Raw genomic sequence first — 18,593 nt, 5'->3', positions numbered from 1 at the left:
TGAACATTGTTTCGTCGTTGATATGAAAACTTGATTCGTCGGGTATTCGTTTCGCTTTTTCGCATCTCCCGCAATCTGAACGGGCCTTTAGATGATGTATGTTAGACGACTTGGGCGGAGCATCCGTTAACTCCTCCCCTTCAGTCTGCTGCCAGGTCCATTACAAAACAAAGCCCTTTTAAAAGGAAAGGCTGCAACCATTAGGCAAAAAAACTTAACGGCTAATGCTAACGCCCTGGCTTCAGCGGAACGCAGTAGACTGGATGCTAGTTTTATTTAATGGATGTCAATGGGTTATGTTAGCCGTTACAGGTTCTCCAATTGGAAGTATTGCAGACCCTCCCATCTCTATAATAAGAGTATCTCTGTCCATAATGCAACGGCTGTTTTTATACATCCAATCAATTCCCAGAGAAAGACGAAAACCATGCCCACTAGTTTTATCATTCAAGATTCTATTTCACTCGGAAATGCGTCAAAATATGCAAGCAAAAACGATCGCAACTTCCGGTTCACGGGGACTTTAACATTCAACAGTGGCTGTTTTCTAGTTAAAATGGGAATTTGTTTTACTCTCATAACAGGGTAAAGAAGATGTTGATACAAATAGCATTTTTTGTAACAGGTTTTGAAAACTTCATTTATTCATTCATGAGACCCTTTTGTGAAAATGTATATAATTTTATTGTTGAGAATATTGATGATCATTTAGTCTCGTCTTGGAAACGTTTGCTGTTTGGTCTTTTGAAAAATCACAAGAACAAACATGGCCATGTTTATATGATCACACTGTTTGTTTTATTGACAGAGTTGTATATTTATAAATGGTCATAATTTCATGTATCAAGCTCCCTCTTGTGCATCAGTCTTGTGTTAATTGTGTCATGACTTATGTTTCATTTGAACAAGTTAACACAAGCAAAGTTTACTAAGTGTATTTTAAGTATACTTCATGTAGTAAGTATACTGCTTCTAGTATACTTTAAATTGGGCCACTTTGTAGTTTATAAAAGTGTACAGTAGTAAATACTGAGTAGCTTATGTGTTTTTTGTGTTTCACATAAAGTTTTCAGTACACGTAAGGAATCAGTTTGTATGGCACTCTTCTGCAGTATTCTCTCCAGGCACCTCTGTGTTTCTTCAGACAAGATTCTTCAATCTCATTGGCTCGTTTCCTCAGTAAATTAAAACACTGTAATGCTGGCAGATACGGCAGAACGCTGCTGAATCCTGCAGGGCAAACACAAGAATGCGTGACTCGCTGAAGTGAGAAAACAACGACAATCCAATGCTCTTATTCTATGCATTCGTACCACAGGGGAGACACCAGGCAAACATCATCAAAATGTCTCCTAAGTAATTTGGGTGTCTGACCCAACCGAACCACCCGGACACCAGCAGACTCTGACCCGACGGACTTCTGATCGTCTCTAGAGCTTTAAAAGAGGACACAGTATCAATTGTATCAAATGTGTGTGAAAAACATGTTTGATGCCAGATTCAATATCAGTCCTCAGATCAACGGTGGGATGTGTTTACACAACAGATCTGTGTTTCATACATGAGAGATTTATAAGAAAGCAAAGCGAGAAGATGTAATACACACAGGAGTAGGTGGAGTCGTGTGGATTTCTGCGAAAACCGTCTTTCTGCTCATTGGACAGATAGTAGATCAGGAACCCAATACCTGCCAAAGAGAAGACAGGTGTTCCAACACACCCGTGTCTCGGGATTCACATTCAAGGAAACTCTTACAGCGTCACAAATAACACACGATGTTTGTGTCATGCTCGTGTGTGTCTCAAACGTCAGGTCATGAAGAGTATTCTCACCGAACAGCAGACAGATGAACACAGCTGACAGGTGATGGATGTTATTGGGCTTTTGAAGAAGAAAGTAAACAGGTAAACTGGAGAAGAACGGGATCCAGATATACTCGCCCAAAATCATTATGAACCCGATCGGCTCCTCTGTAAACTCTTTAGTTGTCAATATAGTCGCCTACAGAAACACATGAATGCAACTTTATTCACAAACATCAGATATTAATTCAATTTCTTTCACTGTTTACTGGCGTTAGGAATTAATGACTGGGCAACTCTAGCGTTATGGATGTGACATATAAACGCTCGTGGAATGTATTTGTTACCAATATACGAACCATTTGTTTATATTTGACTAAACCCTTGTTGATAGAGTTTAAACATCAGAAAAATGTCAGTCTATGAATACATTTTCTATTTTAGAAAATAAACATGCGTTATGGATGTGACAAAAAAAGGACACGTTTTTTGGGAGACAACTAATTTTGTAGGATTTCTGAGAATTAAAATGCAGGAACCTGAAGCAATAATACCCAATGAATGCAGAAGGCACGTCTCTTCATAAAACTTCAAATAGTTACTTTAATACATTTAATTTTCATGTGTCCATTTATAAGGAATACGTAGCGTTATGGATGTGATAATCTTGAAAATGGCACTTAGCTGACTATGAAAAATCATGCGCTAAAAATAAAACAAATGCTTTAACAACTTGAAGAGAGACCTCACATTTCAACCACCAAATGTTGATATCTTTGCTATTACCGTAGTAAAAACCTTTGGTAAAAACGTTTTTTTTTCATAAAAAATGGTTGATTTTTCATGGAATTGCCCTTCTGCTTCCATTGTAAAATAATGCTTGAACTGAAAAAGTAAAAAAGACTCAAATCAGTCTAGAACTCGTGGTTATTTGATGATGGTACATTTTCTTTATAGAATTTGATAAGTTCTCAGTTGTGTTTCATTTAAATCTCAGATGTTTCTCTCAGGAGAAATAAAAAGAGAATGAAATGAGTGTAATTGTTGAGACACATGAGAGTCTGTGTAAGGTGGTGTAATGAATGTAGATTGTTGAGGTGAAATCATCTGGATTTGAGTCAATGTGATGAGAAATGTTTGAGTTCATACTGAGATCTTCAATAATATTGACTTTTGATCGCAGGCGAGACAAATCTGAGCTCAGTTTCTCTTCTGAAACTCTAATGACATTTGTCAGATTTCTGACTCTTTTTCTAACTAAGAAGTTAAATGTGATTCTGTTTCTTGCGTGACAGTCATGTGACCTCTCTCTGACCTCATCGATGACGAAGTCCAGTATGTAAATAAGATGAAAGATGATGACAAGCAGCAGAGAGAGAGAGAGAGAGTCCTTCATCTCTACAGCTGTCAGCAGATAAATCACATCCATCACGGCCTGCAGGACATGAACACATCATCATCATCATCATCATCATCATGTGTGTGTGTGTGTGTGTGTGTGTGTAACAGCACGCAGAGAAGAAGGGTTTACACACACAGACTCACCCAACCGATGAATCCAATCCTGACCATGACAAACTGCTTCACGTCAATGTCGCCCACACAAGGGTCCATGATGTGACCCAGAACAAAACTCAACATGGGCTTTGCTGTATTGAAGATAACATGATTTCATATGAACTCACTGCCAAAACATCTGATGCGGAGTGCAAATGCACACACACACACACCGACACACGCAGACACACACACCGACACATGCATGCAGACACACGCAGCACACCTGCAGACACACACACACGCATGCAGACACACAGACACACACATGCATGCAGACACACACACGACATAGACACACACACACACGCAGACACACACACACACGCATACACACAGACACACGCACGCATGCAGACACACACACGACATAGACACACACACACACACACACACAGACACACACACACACGACACGTGCATGCAGACACACGCAGCACACATGCAGACACACACACACCGACACATGCATGCAGACACACACGCATGCAGACACACACACGACATAGACACACACACACACACACACACACAGGCTTTGGTTGACTATCCCCGTGGGGACAGTCCATAGGCGTAATGTTTTTATACTGTACAAACTGTATATTCTATCCCCTAACCCTATCCCTAAACCTAAAGATCATAGAACACTTTTTGCATTTTTAGATTTGTAAAAAATATTGTTCTGTACAATTTATAAGCTTTTGTGCCCATGAGGACCTCAATTTTGGTCCCCACAGTGACACGAGTCCCCATGTGTTGGTGTGTATTCAGGTTTAGGTCCCCACCGGGATATACAAACATGAACGCACATACACACCCACACACGCAGACATACACACACACACACGCGCAGACACTATGAAACACACACACCATATAAAAGTGTGTATTGATGGAAAGAGGAAGGTTTGTACCTGTGTTGGTGTACTGTACATGTGTAGAGGTGGATGTTGTGAGTGGGTGCAGGTACAGTATCAGACTGATCAGCAGAGACACACAAACACCTGCGCTCACCAGCGCAAACAACCGCTGGGTCACAGCGCCTGCCCGTATAAACCCACAGAACCACAGACTCAAGACCAGAGCCACAGTCAACACGAACGCATGGAGACCTGGTGTTACCGTCAAAACATTACTCACAGATCACACACAACACCTCCATCTGAGATCAAATCTCTTACCATTGAGTTTGTATTTTAATCGCTTTCCATGAAAGCTCATCTTGCCTTCTGTCACCTGTATATGTGAAGAGAAATACATTCAGAAAACCACACTTAATGTCATGTGAAAACACTCACCACATCATACACCAGTTTAAAGCTCAACTGATCCATTTCATTCCTATAGTTGAGCAAAAACATTTCTTTCATCTTTTCTTCACTCTCATGTCATGTCAGACCTGTATGAGTTTCTTTCTTCTTCAGAACACAAAAGAAGATATTTCGAAAAATGTCGATCTTCAAACAACACCATTGACTTCCATTGTACGGACACAAAACCACTGAAACAATTCTCAAAATATCTTCTTTTAAACACTGAGCACGCTCTGGTCTCACCTGTCCTACAGGTAGATAATAGAGCGCCCCCTGCAGGACAGTGTAGAGGAGCACCAGGAACACAGCGGTCCAGTCCCAGATGGGGCTTTCAGCAGAACCCAGCAGAACCCACGGCTCAGACGACGCACGACAGCAATCCAACAGAGTTATGAGAGACACCCCCAACAGAAAACACACCAGAAACAGATCTGTCAATACACACAAACAAACAAACACGATCTTTGTCTGGATTCATTGTGAAATAAATGACGTCTCATCAACAGCTCACAGTACTGTATGGAGAGACAGACTTACGGATGTTGTTCCATTGACTCTGGACCTGCAGGACATTCTCGTGTCTCAGCTCACGGCTCCTGTGCACCTGCAGAGATTCAGTCAGAAACACCGTCTGCCGTCTAATCTGCTGTCTCCAAAACCACTCAAAACAAACTCACCTGAGACTCTTGCTCGTGTGTGTTCATCGCGTCCTTAAAAAGAGAGAAGAGGATTTTCTCACTCATTAAAAATCAAAACTTCGCATTCATTCATTCATTCAAGAAACACTTAACATCAGAAAACATTTAACATGTTACTCAAAACCAGTCTAAGCCCCGATTCACATTTCTCATCTAAATGCTTTCTCATGCGGTGCGCGTGCGGCATTCTGAAAAGTTGAACTATTTCCATCTCGATGCGGCGCCGACGCGCCTAGAAAAACGGGAGCGTCGCACCGCATGCGCATCGCGTCGCTCCCTATTTGCGCGCGCCTGCCGCGTGTCTACATATAAAATAACGAACTTGCTCGCGCAAAAGACGCGAAAGTGAATCAGGCTTAAAGTTGAACTATTTCCATCTCGATGCGGCGCCGACGCGCCTAAAATAATGTGCGCGCGGCACCGTATGCGCGTCTGTCGTGTGTCTACATTTGAAATGACGAACTTGCGCGCGAAAAAGACGCGAAATGTGAATCGCCCCATAAGTAGCACGGGAACATTATTAGTAATAGCCAAAAGTAGGCCTACATCGTATGGGTCAAAACGACCCATTTTTCTTTTATGCCAAAAGTCATTAGGATATTAAGTAAAGATCATGTTCCATTAAGATATTTTGTAAATGTGACCCTGGACAACAAAACCAGTCTTATGGGTCAATTTTTCGAAATTGAGATTTTTACACAATCTGAAAGCTGAATAAATAAACTGTCTATAGATATATGAGTTGTTAGAATAGGACAATATCTGGCTGAGATACAACCGTTTAAAACTCAGGAATCTGAGAGCGCAAAAAAATCTAAATATTGAGAAAATCGCCTTTGAAGTTGTTAATCAGGGGCACTGTGGCAGACCATCCACTCACAAAAATAAAGTTTTTATATATTTAAGGTAGGAAATTTACAAAATAAATTCATGGAACATGATCTTTACTTAATATCCTAATGATTTTTGGCATAAAAGAAAAATCAATAATTTTGACCCACACGATTTGTCTTTTACTAAAACTGTTCCCGTGCTACTTAAGACTGGTTTTGTGATCCAGGGTCATAAATACCCTACCGTAAATTATCAAAACTTTATTTTTGCGAGTAATATGCTATAGGACTTCATTTGCACAACTTTAAAGGTGATTTCCTCAATATTTCGATTTTTTGCACCCTCAGATTTTCAAATAGTTGTAGCTCAGCCAAATATTGTCCTAACAAACCAGACATCACAGCTCATTTATTCAGCTGTGAATATTCAGATTATGTAAAAATTTCGAAAAATTGACGAGTGGTTTTGTTGTCCAGGGTCACATTTATAAGCAGAAATAGTGTGAACCCTAAACATCGACAGCATTACCTTTATGACAAAGTGTACATAAAGAAAGAGAGACATTAAATGAATGCATGTTTGAATATTTACATCTTTTCTAATCAAATGTGATTTTTTAAATATTGTAATAGTTTTAGTGCAAACTGAATGAGCGTCTGTACAATGAAGAAAAGTAAAAGTCTTACCAGGGAGTCTGTGTGAGGCAGACTGCAGTGAAGATCTCCTTCGAGAAGCCGTTTATACTCCAGCTCTTACCACACACACATGATGTGTTGCGTCTCTGTTGAATGACACATGCAATAACCGACATCTCTGTGTGTGTGTGTGTGTGTGTGTGTGTGTGTGTGTGTGTGTGCGTGCGTGCGTGCGTGCGTGCGTGCGTGCGTGTGTAATCAACACTTCACATTCATTCATAAAACATTTGAATATAGATGAATAATAAAGTTAAACCATATTGCGGTTCATTATGTTCATTATACACATGCAGCCATTGACAAACTAACTACATATGAAGAGTTTATTTCCAAAATGAGATAACTCCGTTTAAAAACAAATATATATGTTTTTACTAACACAATAAAAAACATGAATTTTGACAAATGGTCTCTTTTTGGAAATAAACTCTTCATATTTTCATTTAAATGTGGAAATAATTGTCATATCTATAAGATGCTGCTGGAGAACTTCACAACAAAACAGAGAAAAGACATTAACATTTTCTATTCATCGCAACTGATATTTTAATTTGCTTTGAATATGTTTTTATGTAATTACAAATATGCAAAACAGAAAATAATCTGAGATGGAAGAAACATCCCAGATAGCACAATCCATCTGGTTTACGTCTATTTGACATCTGCAATACGTAGTTTGCTCATCTGCAATACGTCTCGGAGACGTCTGTAATACATCTGCTAAAGATATGGAGATCTGCTGCTTAAAAACATCTGCTAAACATCTTAGAAAGAGCTGCTTTACATCCATTCTAAATCATAAACATCTTACAGACATCTTCTAGATGTCTATATGACGTCTGACTGCAGACATCTCCGAGACGTATTGCAGATGAGCAAATAATGTATTGTAGATGTCTTGCAGATGTAAATGCAGATGTCAAATAGACGTAAGATGTATGTGTGCTATCAGGGATATGAAAGATTCAACATATTGAGAGGAAAGTTACACCGTGTCTACACACCGGAAGCGGCGCGATGCGACGCGGCACAAGGCTGGGATTTTCGCGTTGCGCCGCATCCAGTGTGGACAAAATGTAAAATTATAATGGGTTCTAATGCATTCTATTGTCTTTTGATCCGGTGTCAGTTGATATGAACAGACAGCAGACTGCATGAGTATTTCATGTTTTAATAACAGATTCTCATTTATAAACTGGTTATTGTGATCCTGTCGGCTACCATTGATAAATAAAACACACACACACGCACACGCACACGCACACACACACATGCAGTGGAAGTTAAATGAAAGCTGTAACATACTCCAACATCATCACGTGTATGAGACAGGAAGCCCCTGACAGGAAGTTGAATCATAGAGATACTTCAAGAGCTCCGTTTATGACACAGAGAAAAGATCCTTCAGCACTGAATGTGTTAAAAACAAATGGATGAAGACTTAAAAAAAATACACAACGTTTCAACGTCCACTTATTGGTCCACATCATCTCCAGTCAACAACAGAGACAAAATAAAACATTACAACCATAGAAAATATAAAACATCTGAAGTAAACAGAACAATATGAAGAGTTTATTTCCAACTCCCGTTTTAATTTTTATTCAAAAATCATGTTTTTTTTTATTGTGCATTCCAATTAATATCAATCAAACTGCAGTTGATTTGTTTTAAGCCATAATAACCATAAAAAAGCCAACTACCACAACAAAAACATGATAACAATAAAAACACGAGTTTTGAAAAAGTTATCTCTTTTTGGAAATAAACTCTTCATATACACTTTAACATGACAAATGACATTCGAAGGAAAAGAGGATTACAACAGGTGTGTGTGTGTGTGTGTGTGTGTGTGTGTGTGTGCGATTGGAATGACACAGATCTCAGATCAGTAGCTTGACTTTCTCTAAAATACGAGTGAGTTCTGAGAAACTCCATCTCTGCATCACAGGTTTTTTTTCTGAACTACAGGAGGGTTTAATAACATACAGAGCGCTTGAAGTGAATGTTCTGTACATTACTGACCGTAACATTTACACACATGCTTCTCATCGTGTCAACATCTCAACAAACTGATTTCAAAGACACTTTGTAGTTGTGACTGATGTGATATTCATTTACACATTTATTTACAAGATAAATGTACGTGATCCTGTACAAAGATACTAATGCAGGTCTGTGCTCACAGCTTCCTAATATCCATCAGCCTTGCATAAACGCTAACTGTAAACAGCATGAATATTTGATGAAACGTCCCGCTCAGCCGTCTGCCCCCATCAAACGAGCTCGAACCGACCTGGAAATGTGCAAAATGTGGCGAGAGGCGACAGCGGGTGTACGGCGCAGCGCCTCCATGCTACAAGAGTTACCCCCAAACACTAAACATTCAGCTGAAAGCAAAACACCTTCTTAACAGCGATGACTGTGATACATCTTTCCGACTTTATGTACAACAAAGATCGTCATATATTAACTCTTTCAGTTACGCGTTGTCCTCTTCCGTCGTAGAGTCGTCTAAATATGTACAATGCAAATCGTCTCAACGATCCAACAAATAAATAAAGAACCGGCGTGCAGAAGAGCGTCAAAGTCCCGCTTGCGGCGATGGTTTGACTCCGGCTGGGTTATACCACCGTCCCGCTCGGCGAGTTTCCGTTCTGAGCAGACGACGGCTGAGACGGATGCTGAGAGAATCAGACAACAGAGGTTAAAACGTCTGCTTCTGCTAACGACGAATGTTTAATATGAAGAGCAGGTGTGCACAACATGAAGAGGTGACGACGGACTCACCGCTTTGCCGGGTCGTGCCCAGGTGCAGATGAGTCCCTCCTGACACGCGGTGATGATGCAGTCGTTCATGAAGACCAGAACGGTGAGGCGCTCGTGAGCGATTTTCTTACACACCAGCGGCTCGAGCAGCGGCACCTCGTTCATGCGAGGACACAGCGTGGTGCCCAGAACTTTGGCTCCGTCCAGTCGGTTGGCGCGCGGGGCCACGTTGATCTTATCGTTGCTTTTGCTGATGTTGCCCAGGCTGTGGTAGCGTTTGTGCTCCTTTTCCCCTCCCACCCCGGATTTGTCCGATTTGCGCTCTTGTAGGGACAGCGTGGCGAAGCGGCCGATGCTGAAGGGGGCGCTGCCTCCGGTGCCTCCCGTGCCTCCGCCGCCGCCCCCTGACCCCCCACCCTCCACGGAGCCTTGGCTCTTGGACGCGTTGGCGACGGCAGGGTGCGGGAGAGAGTTGGAGCGAGACAGGGAGCGAGGCAGCGGCAGGGGCAGCGTGGACGTCTGGTGGGGGTTGGAGGGGTGATGGTGACCCTCGACGACGACAACTCCTCCGCCGGCGCTGTTGAGGGCCGCCCCACCGGTCGTCGAGCCGAAGGTGTTGGTGAGGGCGCGGGAGAGCGGCAGACGGGGGTAGAGGACATCGTCCGTCAGGTCCCAGAGACAGAACTGAGTGTCCTGGCCGACGGATCCGAAGCGGTACGACACAGACGAGGCGCCGCCTTTGGAGCTGTGACGCGAGAGGCGAGAGAGCGTGCTGCTGGTGCGCACGCGGCTGAAGTGCAGCGCCCCCTGCTGGAGGTCCTCCTCGCTGCCGCTGAGCTCCATCGGCTCCTCGTCATCCAGGTTGGTGGTAAAGGGGTCGAAAGCCACGACGTTCACCCAAGACTTGTGGCCGTGACCTCTCGCCACCACGCGGCTCTCGGCGAACGACCACACGGTGACCAGGTCGTCCTCTCCGCCGGTAGCCAGATACTTGCCATCCGGGCTCCAAGAGACGCACAGCAGGCCCCCGAAGTAGCTCTTCATCACACCCTGCAACTCCATGGAGTCAAAGTGGAAGATGCGGAGGCAGCCGTCCTGGCCGACGCAGGCCACGTGCACGCCATCAGGGGAGAAGGCGAATTCGTTCAGGCCACCCTCGCCGACCACCCAGCGCAGCAAAGGGTTACGGGGTGTCTTGGTTTTGCAGGCGTAGACGGCGAATCCCTCGCCCTGCCGCAGCAGACAGTACTGAGGGGCCGTGGTGCCGCACGGGTGCTCGACGTTGTAGAGGTAGAGGTGACCGCTGGCGTGAGACGCCAGGAAGAGATTCTCTGATTTGGGAAGCCATTTCAGACACGTGACCTTCGATTTGTCTATCAACCTCTGCGGAAGAGAAAAAACATGAGAGAGAGCGTTGAATTCGTCTCTTAAGCGCTCATCTCTGACTGCAAAACAACATGCAAATGTTGGTCAAGTTCAAACCATTCAACTGTGCGGTGCAAGAAACATTTTCAATTCGATTGACAAACTCAAACTGCGGTGAGGAAATTACAAAGCGAAGGGTTTCTGTTGAAAAGAGGTTCCTCTTCTCCTTTAACTGAAGTATGAGGAGGAATGATGAACTCTGACGTCTCTTTTGCATTTATGTCTGTAAAACTGAACGAATCTGAGCATCTGATCAGGATAATCTGCCCATAAAACACAAGATCAGCGTCAGATGAGGTTTCCTTGTAAGAACATGAAGACAAGCAGTTACTGACAGTCCAACACAATCTAAACCATGACACAACTTACACAACAGCTCACGTAACCACTGAAAGATTGCACACTTCATTTAGTTTGCGTCACTGGGAATTACATCTGCGCAATGTTAAAATAATGGTTCGTGATAAGACATTTGTTTTTATAGTAAACATGATGGTTGTTCATATTTCACACATTTGCCTTCAATATCATGCAGCAATCGTTCAGTCTCCTATATTTCTCAAAGGTAAGGTGTATTTACTTCAAGTTAGTTAAAGGGACAGTTCACCCAAAAATGAACATTCTGTCATCGTTTACTCACCCTCAGGTTGTTCTGATGAACACAAAGGAAGATGTTTGGAAGAATGGCAGCAACCAAACAGATCTCATCCCCAATTGACTGTCTTAGTAAGGAAAATAAATACTCTAGGAGTCAGTGGGGGATGAGATCTCATTCTTCCAAATATCTCCCTTTGTGTTCAGCAGAACAAAGACACTTATACAGGTTTGGTTCAATCTGAGGGTAAATGATGACAGAATTTTCATTTTTGGGTGAACCATCCCTTTAAGGACAGAGACAGATGACACACAATAATCCTCCTCACCTCCTCGTTGAAGAGTTTGCTGGTCTCTTTCTTTATGGGGTCCAGATACTGCACCTGTCCGGCAGAGAAGCCCACCAGGAGAGCCACGCTGTCCGCTGTAGCAGAATACTGGTTAAAATCATGACACGTCGGCTGAGTTCCTTTATAAATGCGCTTGTCTATAGGTTTACTGAGATCCACAGCCTGCACACAGACGAACACACAGACAAACACACACACACACACACACACACACACACACACACACACACACACACACACACACACACACATGCACATCATCACTGCATTTTTATATTCAACACATGTCACACACACACAGATGTCATATTTAAATACAGATCCCTTCTTAAAAAACAACAACACATCACATGTCACCGGAGACATTTTTTATAATGTAAGACGTCATAACATGGTTCTAGCGGTTTTTAATGTTTTAATGCAAAGATCTTTTGTGTCATACCGTGTCAAATCAACCAAATTTTGAATATTTCCCCACCTGGAATTTTTGATTTTTTCCCCTATTTTTACAGAAGCAAGACCAACATCTGGAGTGATGTTAAAAAGTTATGAAATGTCACAGATGAATAGTAATTAAGTAATCGATTAATTTGTAGAGGGGGGTAAAAACGACAATTTTAACTCTAAATTTGGAGTCATATTAGAGGGGGTAAAAAGTGACATGAGAAATACACCAGCATCATCATTTTATCTGTTAGTAAATCTGTTAATTTCAGTAATTCTTGATGCATTTTATGCCAATGGCGACTGCTCAAACATGAAGAAAGGGCACTTTTTGTGTTCTTTACAAAATTTGCATGCCCGTATCTCCAGAACCATTAGAGATACCTTAATGTCCTTTTAGATTCTGTCTTTTGGGAACTACATTTTTAAAGTCCTGTAAGGTTCAGTCCTAGAGATATGAGGATCTAAATGGACACATTTTCAGCTATCAAAAACTAAATGTGGGTCATTTCTCAAAAATCTGGCACTTCATTTCTTTTAAAGAGGAATGTCTGAAGAACAAATAATGTTGGAACTAGAAATGTATCTTTTTTCTTCTATCATCTATCGTCTATATGAGACCAGTTTTATTGCACTTATGCTTTTTGTTGTCCTCAGTAGCGGTGCTAACCATTACGCAAACCATGCAAATGCGTAGGGCCCCGCATGCTTGGGGGCCCCTAGTGGCCACAAGTGGATAAATCATTTGATGATGGCTTTTGATGGCTATCGGCATGCGTGCGCATGACAGGCGCAATAACAGACAGGTCTGTCTCCGTTGATAAACCAATGGAAACTTCTAAAGCTAGGGGGTGGGTTACCCGCGCTTTGACCTCAGCCAGAGGCGATTGCTAACATTTACAGGAACAACATTCTTTATGTGAAGTCCTTCAAATAAAGTGTAAGTCATGCTGGAGAAAAGTTTAGGCTGCAATGGAGGAAAGTGACAGCGGAAAGTCAACATTTGATGTTTAAAGCGTCTTACAATTACTGCTGTCTGATACTGTGAATTCAATTATGCTGTTATTAGATGCGTCTGCGAAAATTATATGATAATGAGACGCTGGCTCCATATATCGTTAAAAGCAAACTGCATGGTATTTGTTTCATTGACAAATGAGTCATGACAGACAAAATATGATCTGAGACCAGTGCCTTGAACTCTGGTTTCCCTGGAAACAGACAGGTTGCTTGTATGATCAGTTCAAATACCATCTAGCAATGAATCTGCTAACGTTTTCCCATTTCTAAAGCACATCAATAACTTGTAGATTTGTGTTTTGCTTGAAATTATATGAAATTGTTGTAATTGCCTAGTTTAAATTTAGTTAGTTAGATCATAGCATCTATCTTATGTTTTTTTAAAGAGGAAAATATATTTGATACATTTAAATATTGTCAGCAATTTAATTTTGGTATGTGAGTTCACCACATAAAGTGGAATGTGAGTTCACCATAGTCTAGAAAGCAAGCACTGAAATCTTGAGTAGGGCTGTCACGATTATGAAATTTGATTGACGATTAATTGTCTAATAAATCATTGCGATTATGACGATTAATTGTCTGTTTTAGGGCTTTAACATTTAATTCTCATACATTTTTGATTCAGCGATTGAAACGACCATATTGTTCTGAATACAAGACTATGTTCTTTTTCTTGGAAATACATCGGAAAAAATTGGGTCATCACATATTTAAGGTTTAGGCTTTTACCTGTCAATAATACAACCGCCAAATACTTGTAAATGAAGTAAATTAATCAGTTGTGAATTGAAGCCACCATTAAAATACTATCAGTCATAGAAAAGCTTCTAGTCTGTTTTTTCTCACTTGCAAGACTACAGTAAAATTTTACTTGTGTGTTAATGAAATTTTGGTAGACTGGTTTTCACACTGAGATTTGCTTAAATAATATTAAATTGTACTGCAGGTAATTTGTATATGTTTTAGTTTTTTTTAACTGATTGTGTTGTGGTGGTACATTTGACAAGTATTACCATGCTTTAGTTACTATATATACAATAAAATATGCAATATGCAGATGCACTACAGCTCCCCCTAGTGTCTTCTATAGAGATGTGCGATAATTGCGATGATCCGAAATCATCGCGATGAGGTCAAACAATCGCGATGAGATGATTATTTAATAATCGTGACAGCCCTAATCTTGAGGGTTCTTTAATAAAATTAATTTCTATAATATTTACTCGATTTGTTTTCATGCTATTTAGTTTAAATTATTATTGATAACTCAAATTATATGACATTTTAAATGATCTAAATTTTAAATGCACACATCAAATATTATATTCCAAAACAAAGAATGTTTATTATAAACTGTAAACAATTTTGTGTGCTGTTATGCGGTTCAAAGTAAAATAAATCCAGGTTATTTATGTCTCACTAATGACATATATATGACTGTTGAAAAAATGTTAGTATGCATGTGTGGGGGGCCTCAGGTCTTGACTTTGCTTAGGGCCCCCAAAATGGTTCCAAATGCTTCTATTGTTTACCTCATTTGTAAGTCGCTTTGGATAAAAGCGTCTGCTAAATGACAAAATGTAAATAAAGCAGCCCTCGTGCTACGTTTCATGTAAATGTATGAAATTTGGTAGGCTCATGTAACATCCCAACAGCTACAAAAAAGTCTCTTACAACAGTATCCTAAACCCAATAGGAAGTCTGCTATTTTACATTTTATCTGCAGTTTTTTGTAGTTTTTACCTTTTCCAGGCGTTGTCCAACTCCTAGAGGTTTCATATTATGAACATCATATTTGTTCAGTCTAATCTACAAGCCTATTTGCAACGCCTTTGGGTTTGTGTTCAATGGCGTGTTCATAGTGGCCCTGAAAAAGTTTGATGCTTTGCCATGAAATATGAACTTTAGTTAGGGATTAGGGTTTGGTTAGGGATGTTCAAACTTCACACCAGCATCCCCAATGTGCACCAATATGTGAGGGCCTGATAAATGGGACTTTTGTTGTATCTGTCTGACATGTATGCAAACTTTCATGAGTTTTCGAGCATGTTTAGGCTCTCAAAAACGTGATTCCTTCTGAAGATCATATAAGAAACGGAGCAAACGGAGCAACATCGGTGCTCGGCCATAATTAAGATTTTTTTAGATTTAGATTTAGATTCAATTTATTGTCATTGCACATGTACAAGGCAACGAAATGTGACCTCTGCATTTAACCCATCCAGAGAGTAGTGAACACACGTACCCCCGGAGCAGTGGGCAGCTATCACTGCAGCGCCCGGGGAGCAAGTAGGGGTAAGGTGCCTTGCTCAAGGGCACCTCAGTTGTTAGCCGCCGGCCCTGGGAATCGAACCGGCAACCTTCTGGTCACGAGTCCAACTCTCTAACCATTAAGCCACAACTATATTATATTATATTTTATAAAAATTATAAAATTTTATATTAACAACATCCCTTTATCCAAATTTCCCTATAACTCAAAGACAAATACAATTTTATAATAAACTATTAAGAGCAAGTTAATGTGCCTAAACTCGATCATTTTTAACAGTAACTCAGTGCCAAAATGAGACTGAAATGGTAATGTTCAATGCAGTTGTTTTGATAGGAGTCAAAACTCCATCATTGGAGTTTGGGTTCCTCGCCACAGCAGTGCAGTGTTGGCTTGCTCACCGGGAGACTGCATTTATTTATTTATTAGATATTATTTATTATAATGATCTTGCTTGGTCTATAAACACCATGCACTGTGCTGTGTTTTACCTTTCTGTGTTTTTCTTACTTGCTCCTGTAAAGCTGCTTTGGAACAATGCACATTGTGAAAAGCGCTCTATAAATAAAATTGAATTGATAGAAGAAAAAAGATACATTTCTAGTTGCAACATTATTTGTTCTTCAGACATTCCTCTTTAAAAGAGGAAATATTCCTCATTTTAACAGCTTTCTCAAGAAGCCGCATTTAGATCCTCATATCTCTAGGACTGAACCTTACAGGACTTTAAAAATGTAGTTCCCAAAAGACAGAATCTAAAAGGACATTAAGGTATCTCTAATGGTTCTGGAGATACGGGCATGCAAATTTTGTAAAGAACACAAAAAGTGCCCTTTCTTCATGTTTGAGCAGTCGCCATTGGCATAAAATGCATCAAGAATTACTGAAATTAACAGATTTACTAACAGATAAAATGATGATGCTGGTGTATTTCTCATGTCACTTTTTACCCCCTCTAATATGACTCCAAATTTCAGGTGAAATTGGTCGTTTTTACCCCCCTCTACAAATGAATCGATTACTTAATTTCATATTTTGGCCAAGGTCAATTCAGGTCAAGCGTGACCTCTTGTGGCGATCCAGTAATGCCATTTTAATTCATGTAAACTCATCCCAGAGCTCTGCCCACCACAAACCAGTAAACAGTCGCACTTGATCTCCAAACATTTATTGTTTTCAGCTCATTTTAAATAAAGCCAGTCTGGTTTTATTTCGACGCGATGACAATAAACTTTATTCATCAGATGTTAACTGTCGATTCAAACATATCTTACCTTCTTAATGTTCGTGTAGGTGTAGAAATAAAGTTCCCTGCCGATGTTGAAACACACGCGCTCCGAATCCTCGCTCGGGTCCTCCGGCTTCAGCTTGACCATCGACACCCGCACGGGCGGCAGGAAGCCGGGAGAGGAGTTGGCGGCGGACCCGGGCCCCTGCACCAGCCCCACACCAGCACCGCCGCCCGGGATGGAGCCCGTGGTGGCTCCGGGTCCCACCGTGACGCCCGCTGAAGGTCCCCGCGGCAGCAGCCCGGCCCGCTGCTGAGAGTCTGAGAGGGTGAGCAGCTTGTAAAATCCCTCCCGGGTGCGGAACTGAGATTTAATCTCATTGATATCCTTCAATGCGCCTCCATCTCCGGCCATCTTCAGTCCAGACGCGCCGCACAGGAAGCAACGCGCGTCTGACCTGGAAATGCTGCGGGAAAACTACAAGCGGAGCCGCGCGTGGCCGTGGACTCGAACCGGAGCGAGCGCATCCCGACAGCGGTTTCGGCCAGAAGGGACACAGCCACCTCCACTGGGCATGCGCACTTCAACACCGCATCATTTTTGTCAAGATGACTACAGTTTACTACTATTTTTTATTATTGTAAAGTTATGTTTAGGTTTGGGGTGGGTGTAGGCATTAACTAATGTAATTTATTGTCATTTTATGGCGAGATTTTGCACCACTTCCGACCGTAGCTGTAGCTGTATCCCTTCTAGACACGCCCCCGACAGCTCTCGGCGATGACGTCACGTCACCGTCGTCAGTTTCGCTAAAATACATCTGTGAAAAACTGGAATGTATGATAGAAATTTGTATATTTGATGTGCTTTTTTATACAGAAAATGAAAATTTGAACTGTAAACAACAACATATTATACATTTGTTTATTCTATTAGGAAAATTCCATATACATAAGAAAAAGTGGGCTCAATGTAAACCAAACTTTTCACATAATGACTTCAAATTGTATGTAGATCTCTTGGAACAAACAAAAAAACAAAAAAGCACTGAAAACATGTAATGCTCTGAAAACATTGACATTTATGTAATTCTATTTCTTTCTTTTTTTCTATTTTCGTTTCTCTCTGGCAGCTAATGTTAATGTGACTTGAATATGTAATACCTCTTGTTCTTATGACATTGATTTAATAAAGCATTAAAAAAATACAGCTGTGATATGCAAGATTATTTTGGAAAGACTTGGAAAATTATATAAATAGAAAATTGGGAAGTATGGTGGAAATGAGTGTTTTTGATGCATTTTGTTATTTTGAAAATGATCATTTACAATGAGCAATACATTATACAGTTATTTATTATATTAGATAAATATCATATACATAAAACGAAGTGGGCCTTATGGAAACCAAACATTTCACATTTTATCAATGATTTTAAAATATATGTCATGACATTGGAACAAATGGATAACAAAAAAGCTCTGGAAACATAGTTTAAAAGCACTTAACTTTATTTAGTGAGGTTTTTATTTTTCTGTATTGTATTGTATTGACTGTCCTTCATATTGTTCTGTATTTTTGTTTTTAT

The 18,593-nt window shown here is 40.8% G+C and overlaps 2 protein-coding genes across 2 annotated transcripts; both read right to left on the bottom strand.

Moving 5' to 3' along the window:
- Nucleotides 1-661: 661 nt before the first annotated feature.
- si:ch1073-429i10.1 (delta(14)-sterol reductase TM7SF2) lies at nt 662-6,961 on the bottom strand. The gene is made up of 12 exons (XM_057351855.1): nt 6,891-6,961; nt 5,350-5,382; nt 5,210-5,276; nt 4,916-5,103; nt 4,541-4,595; nt 4,274-4,471; nt 3,348-3,451; nt 3,118-3,237; nt 1,833-2,001; nt 1,607-1,687; nt 1,314-1,436; nt 662-1,230 (listed from the first exon to the last, which is right to left on the bottom strand). Exons 2-12 carry the CDS (start codon nt 5,374-5,376, stop codon nt 1,070-1,072), a joined length of 1,293 nt encoding a protein of 430 aa, XP_057207838.1. The 5' UTR covers nt 5,377-5,382; nt 6,891-6,961; the 3' UTR covers nt 662-1,069.
- Nucleotides 6,962-7,885: 924 nt separating this feature from the next.
- On the bottom strand, nt 7,886-17,612 carry zmp:0000000529 (WD repeat-containing protein 20). The gene is made up of 4 exons (XM_057351851.1): nt 17,051-17,612; nt 12,017-12,199; nt 9,690-11,051; nt 7,886-9,583 (listed from the first exon to the last, which is right to left on the bottom strand). The coding sequence occupies exons 1-4, from the start codon at nt 17,417-17,419 to the stop codon at nt 9,524-9,526; spliced, it is 1,974 nt and encodes a 657-aa protein (XP_057207834.1). The 5' UTR covers nt 17,420-17,612; the 3' UTR covers nt 7,886-9,523.
- Nucleotides 17,613-18,593: the final 981 nt, after the last annotated feature.

The sequence above is a fragment of the Triplophysa rosa genome, linkage group LG14 (genome assembly GCF_024868665.1).
Source record: "Triplophysa rosa linkage group LG14, Trosa_1v2, whole genome shotgun sequence".
Classification (NCBI taxonomy): Eukaryota; Metazoa; Chordata; class Actinopteri; order Cypriniformes; family Nemacheilidae; genus Triplophysa; species Triplophysa rosa.
Note: the sequence above shows the minus strand (reverse complement) of the source record. Positions and strands in the feature narration are given on the sequence as shown.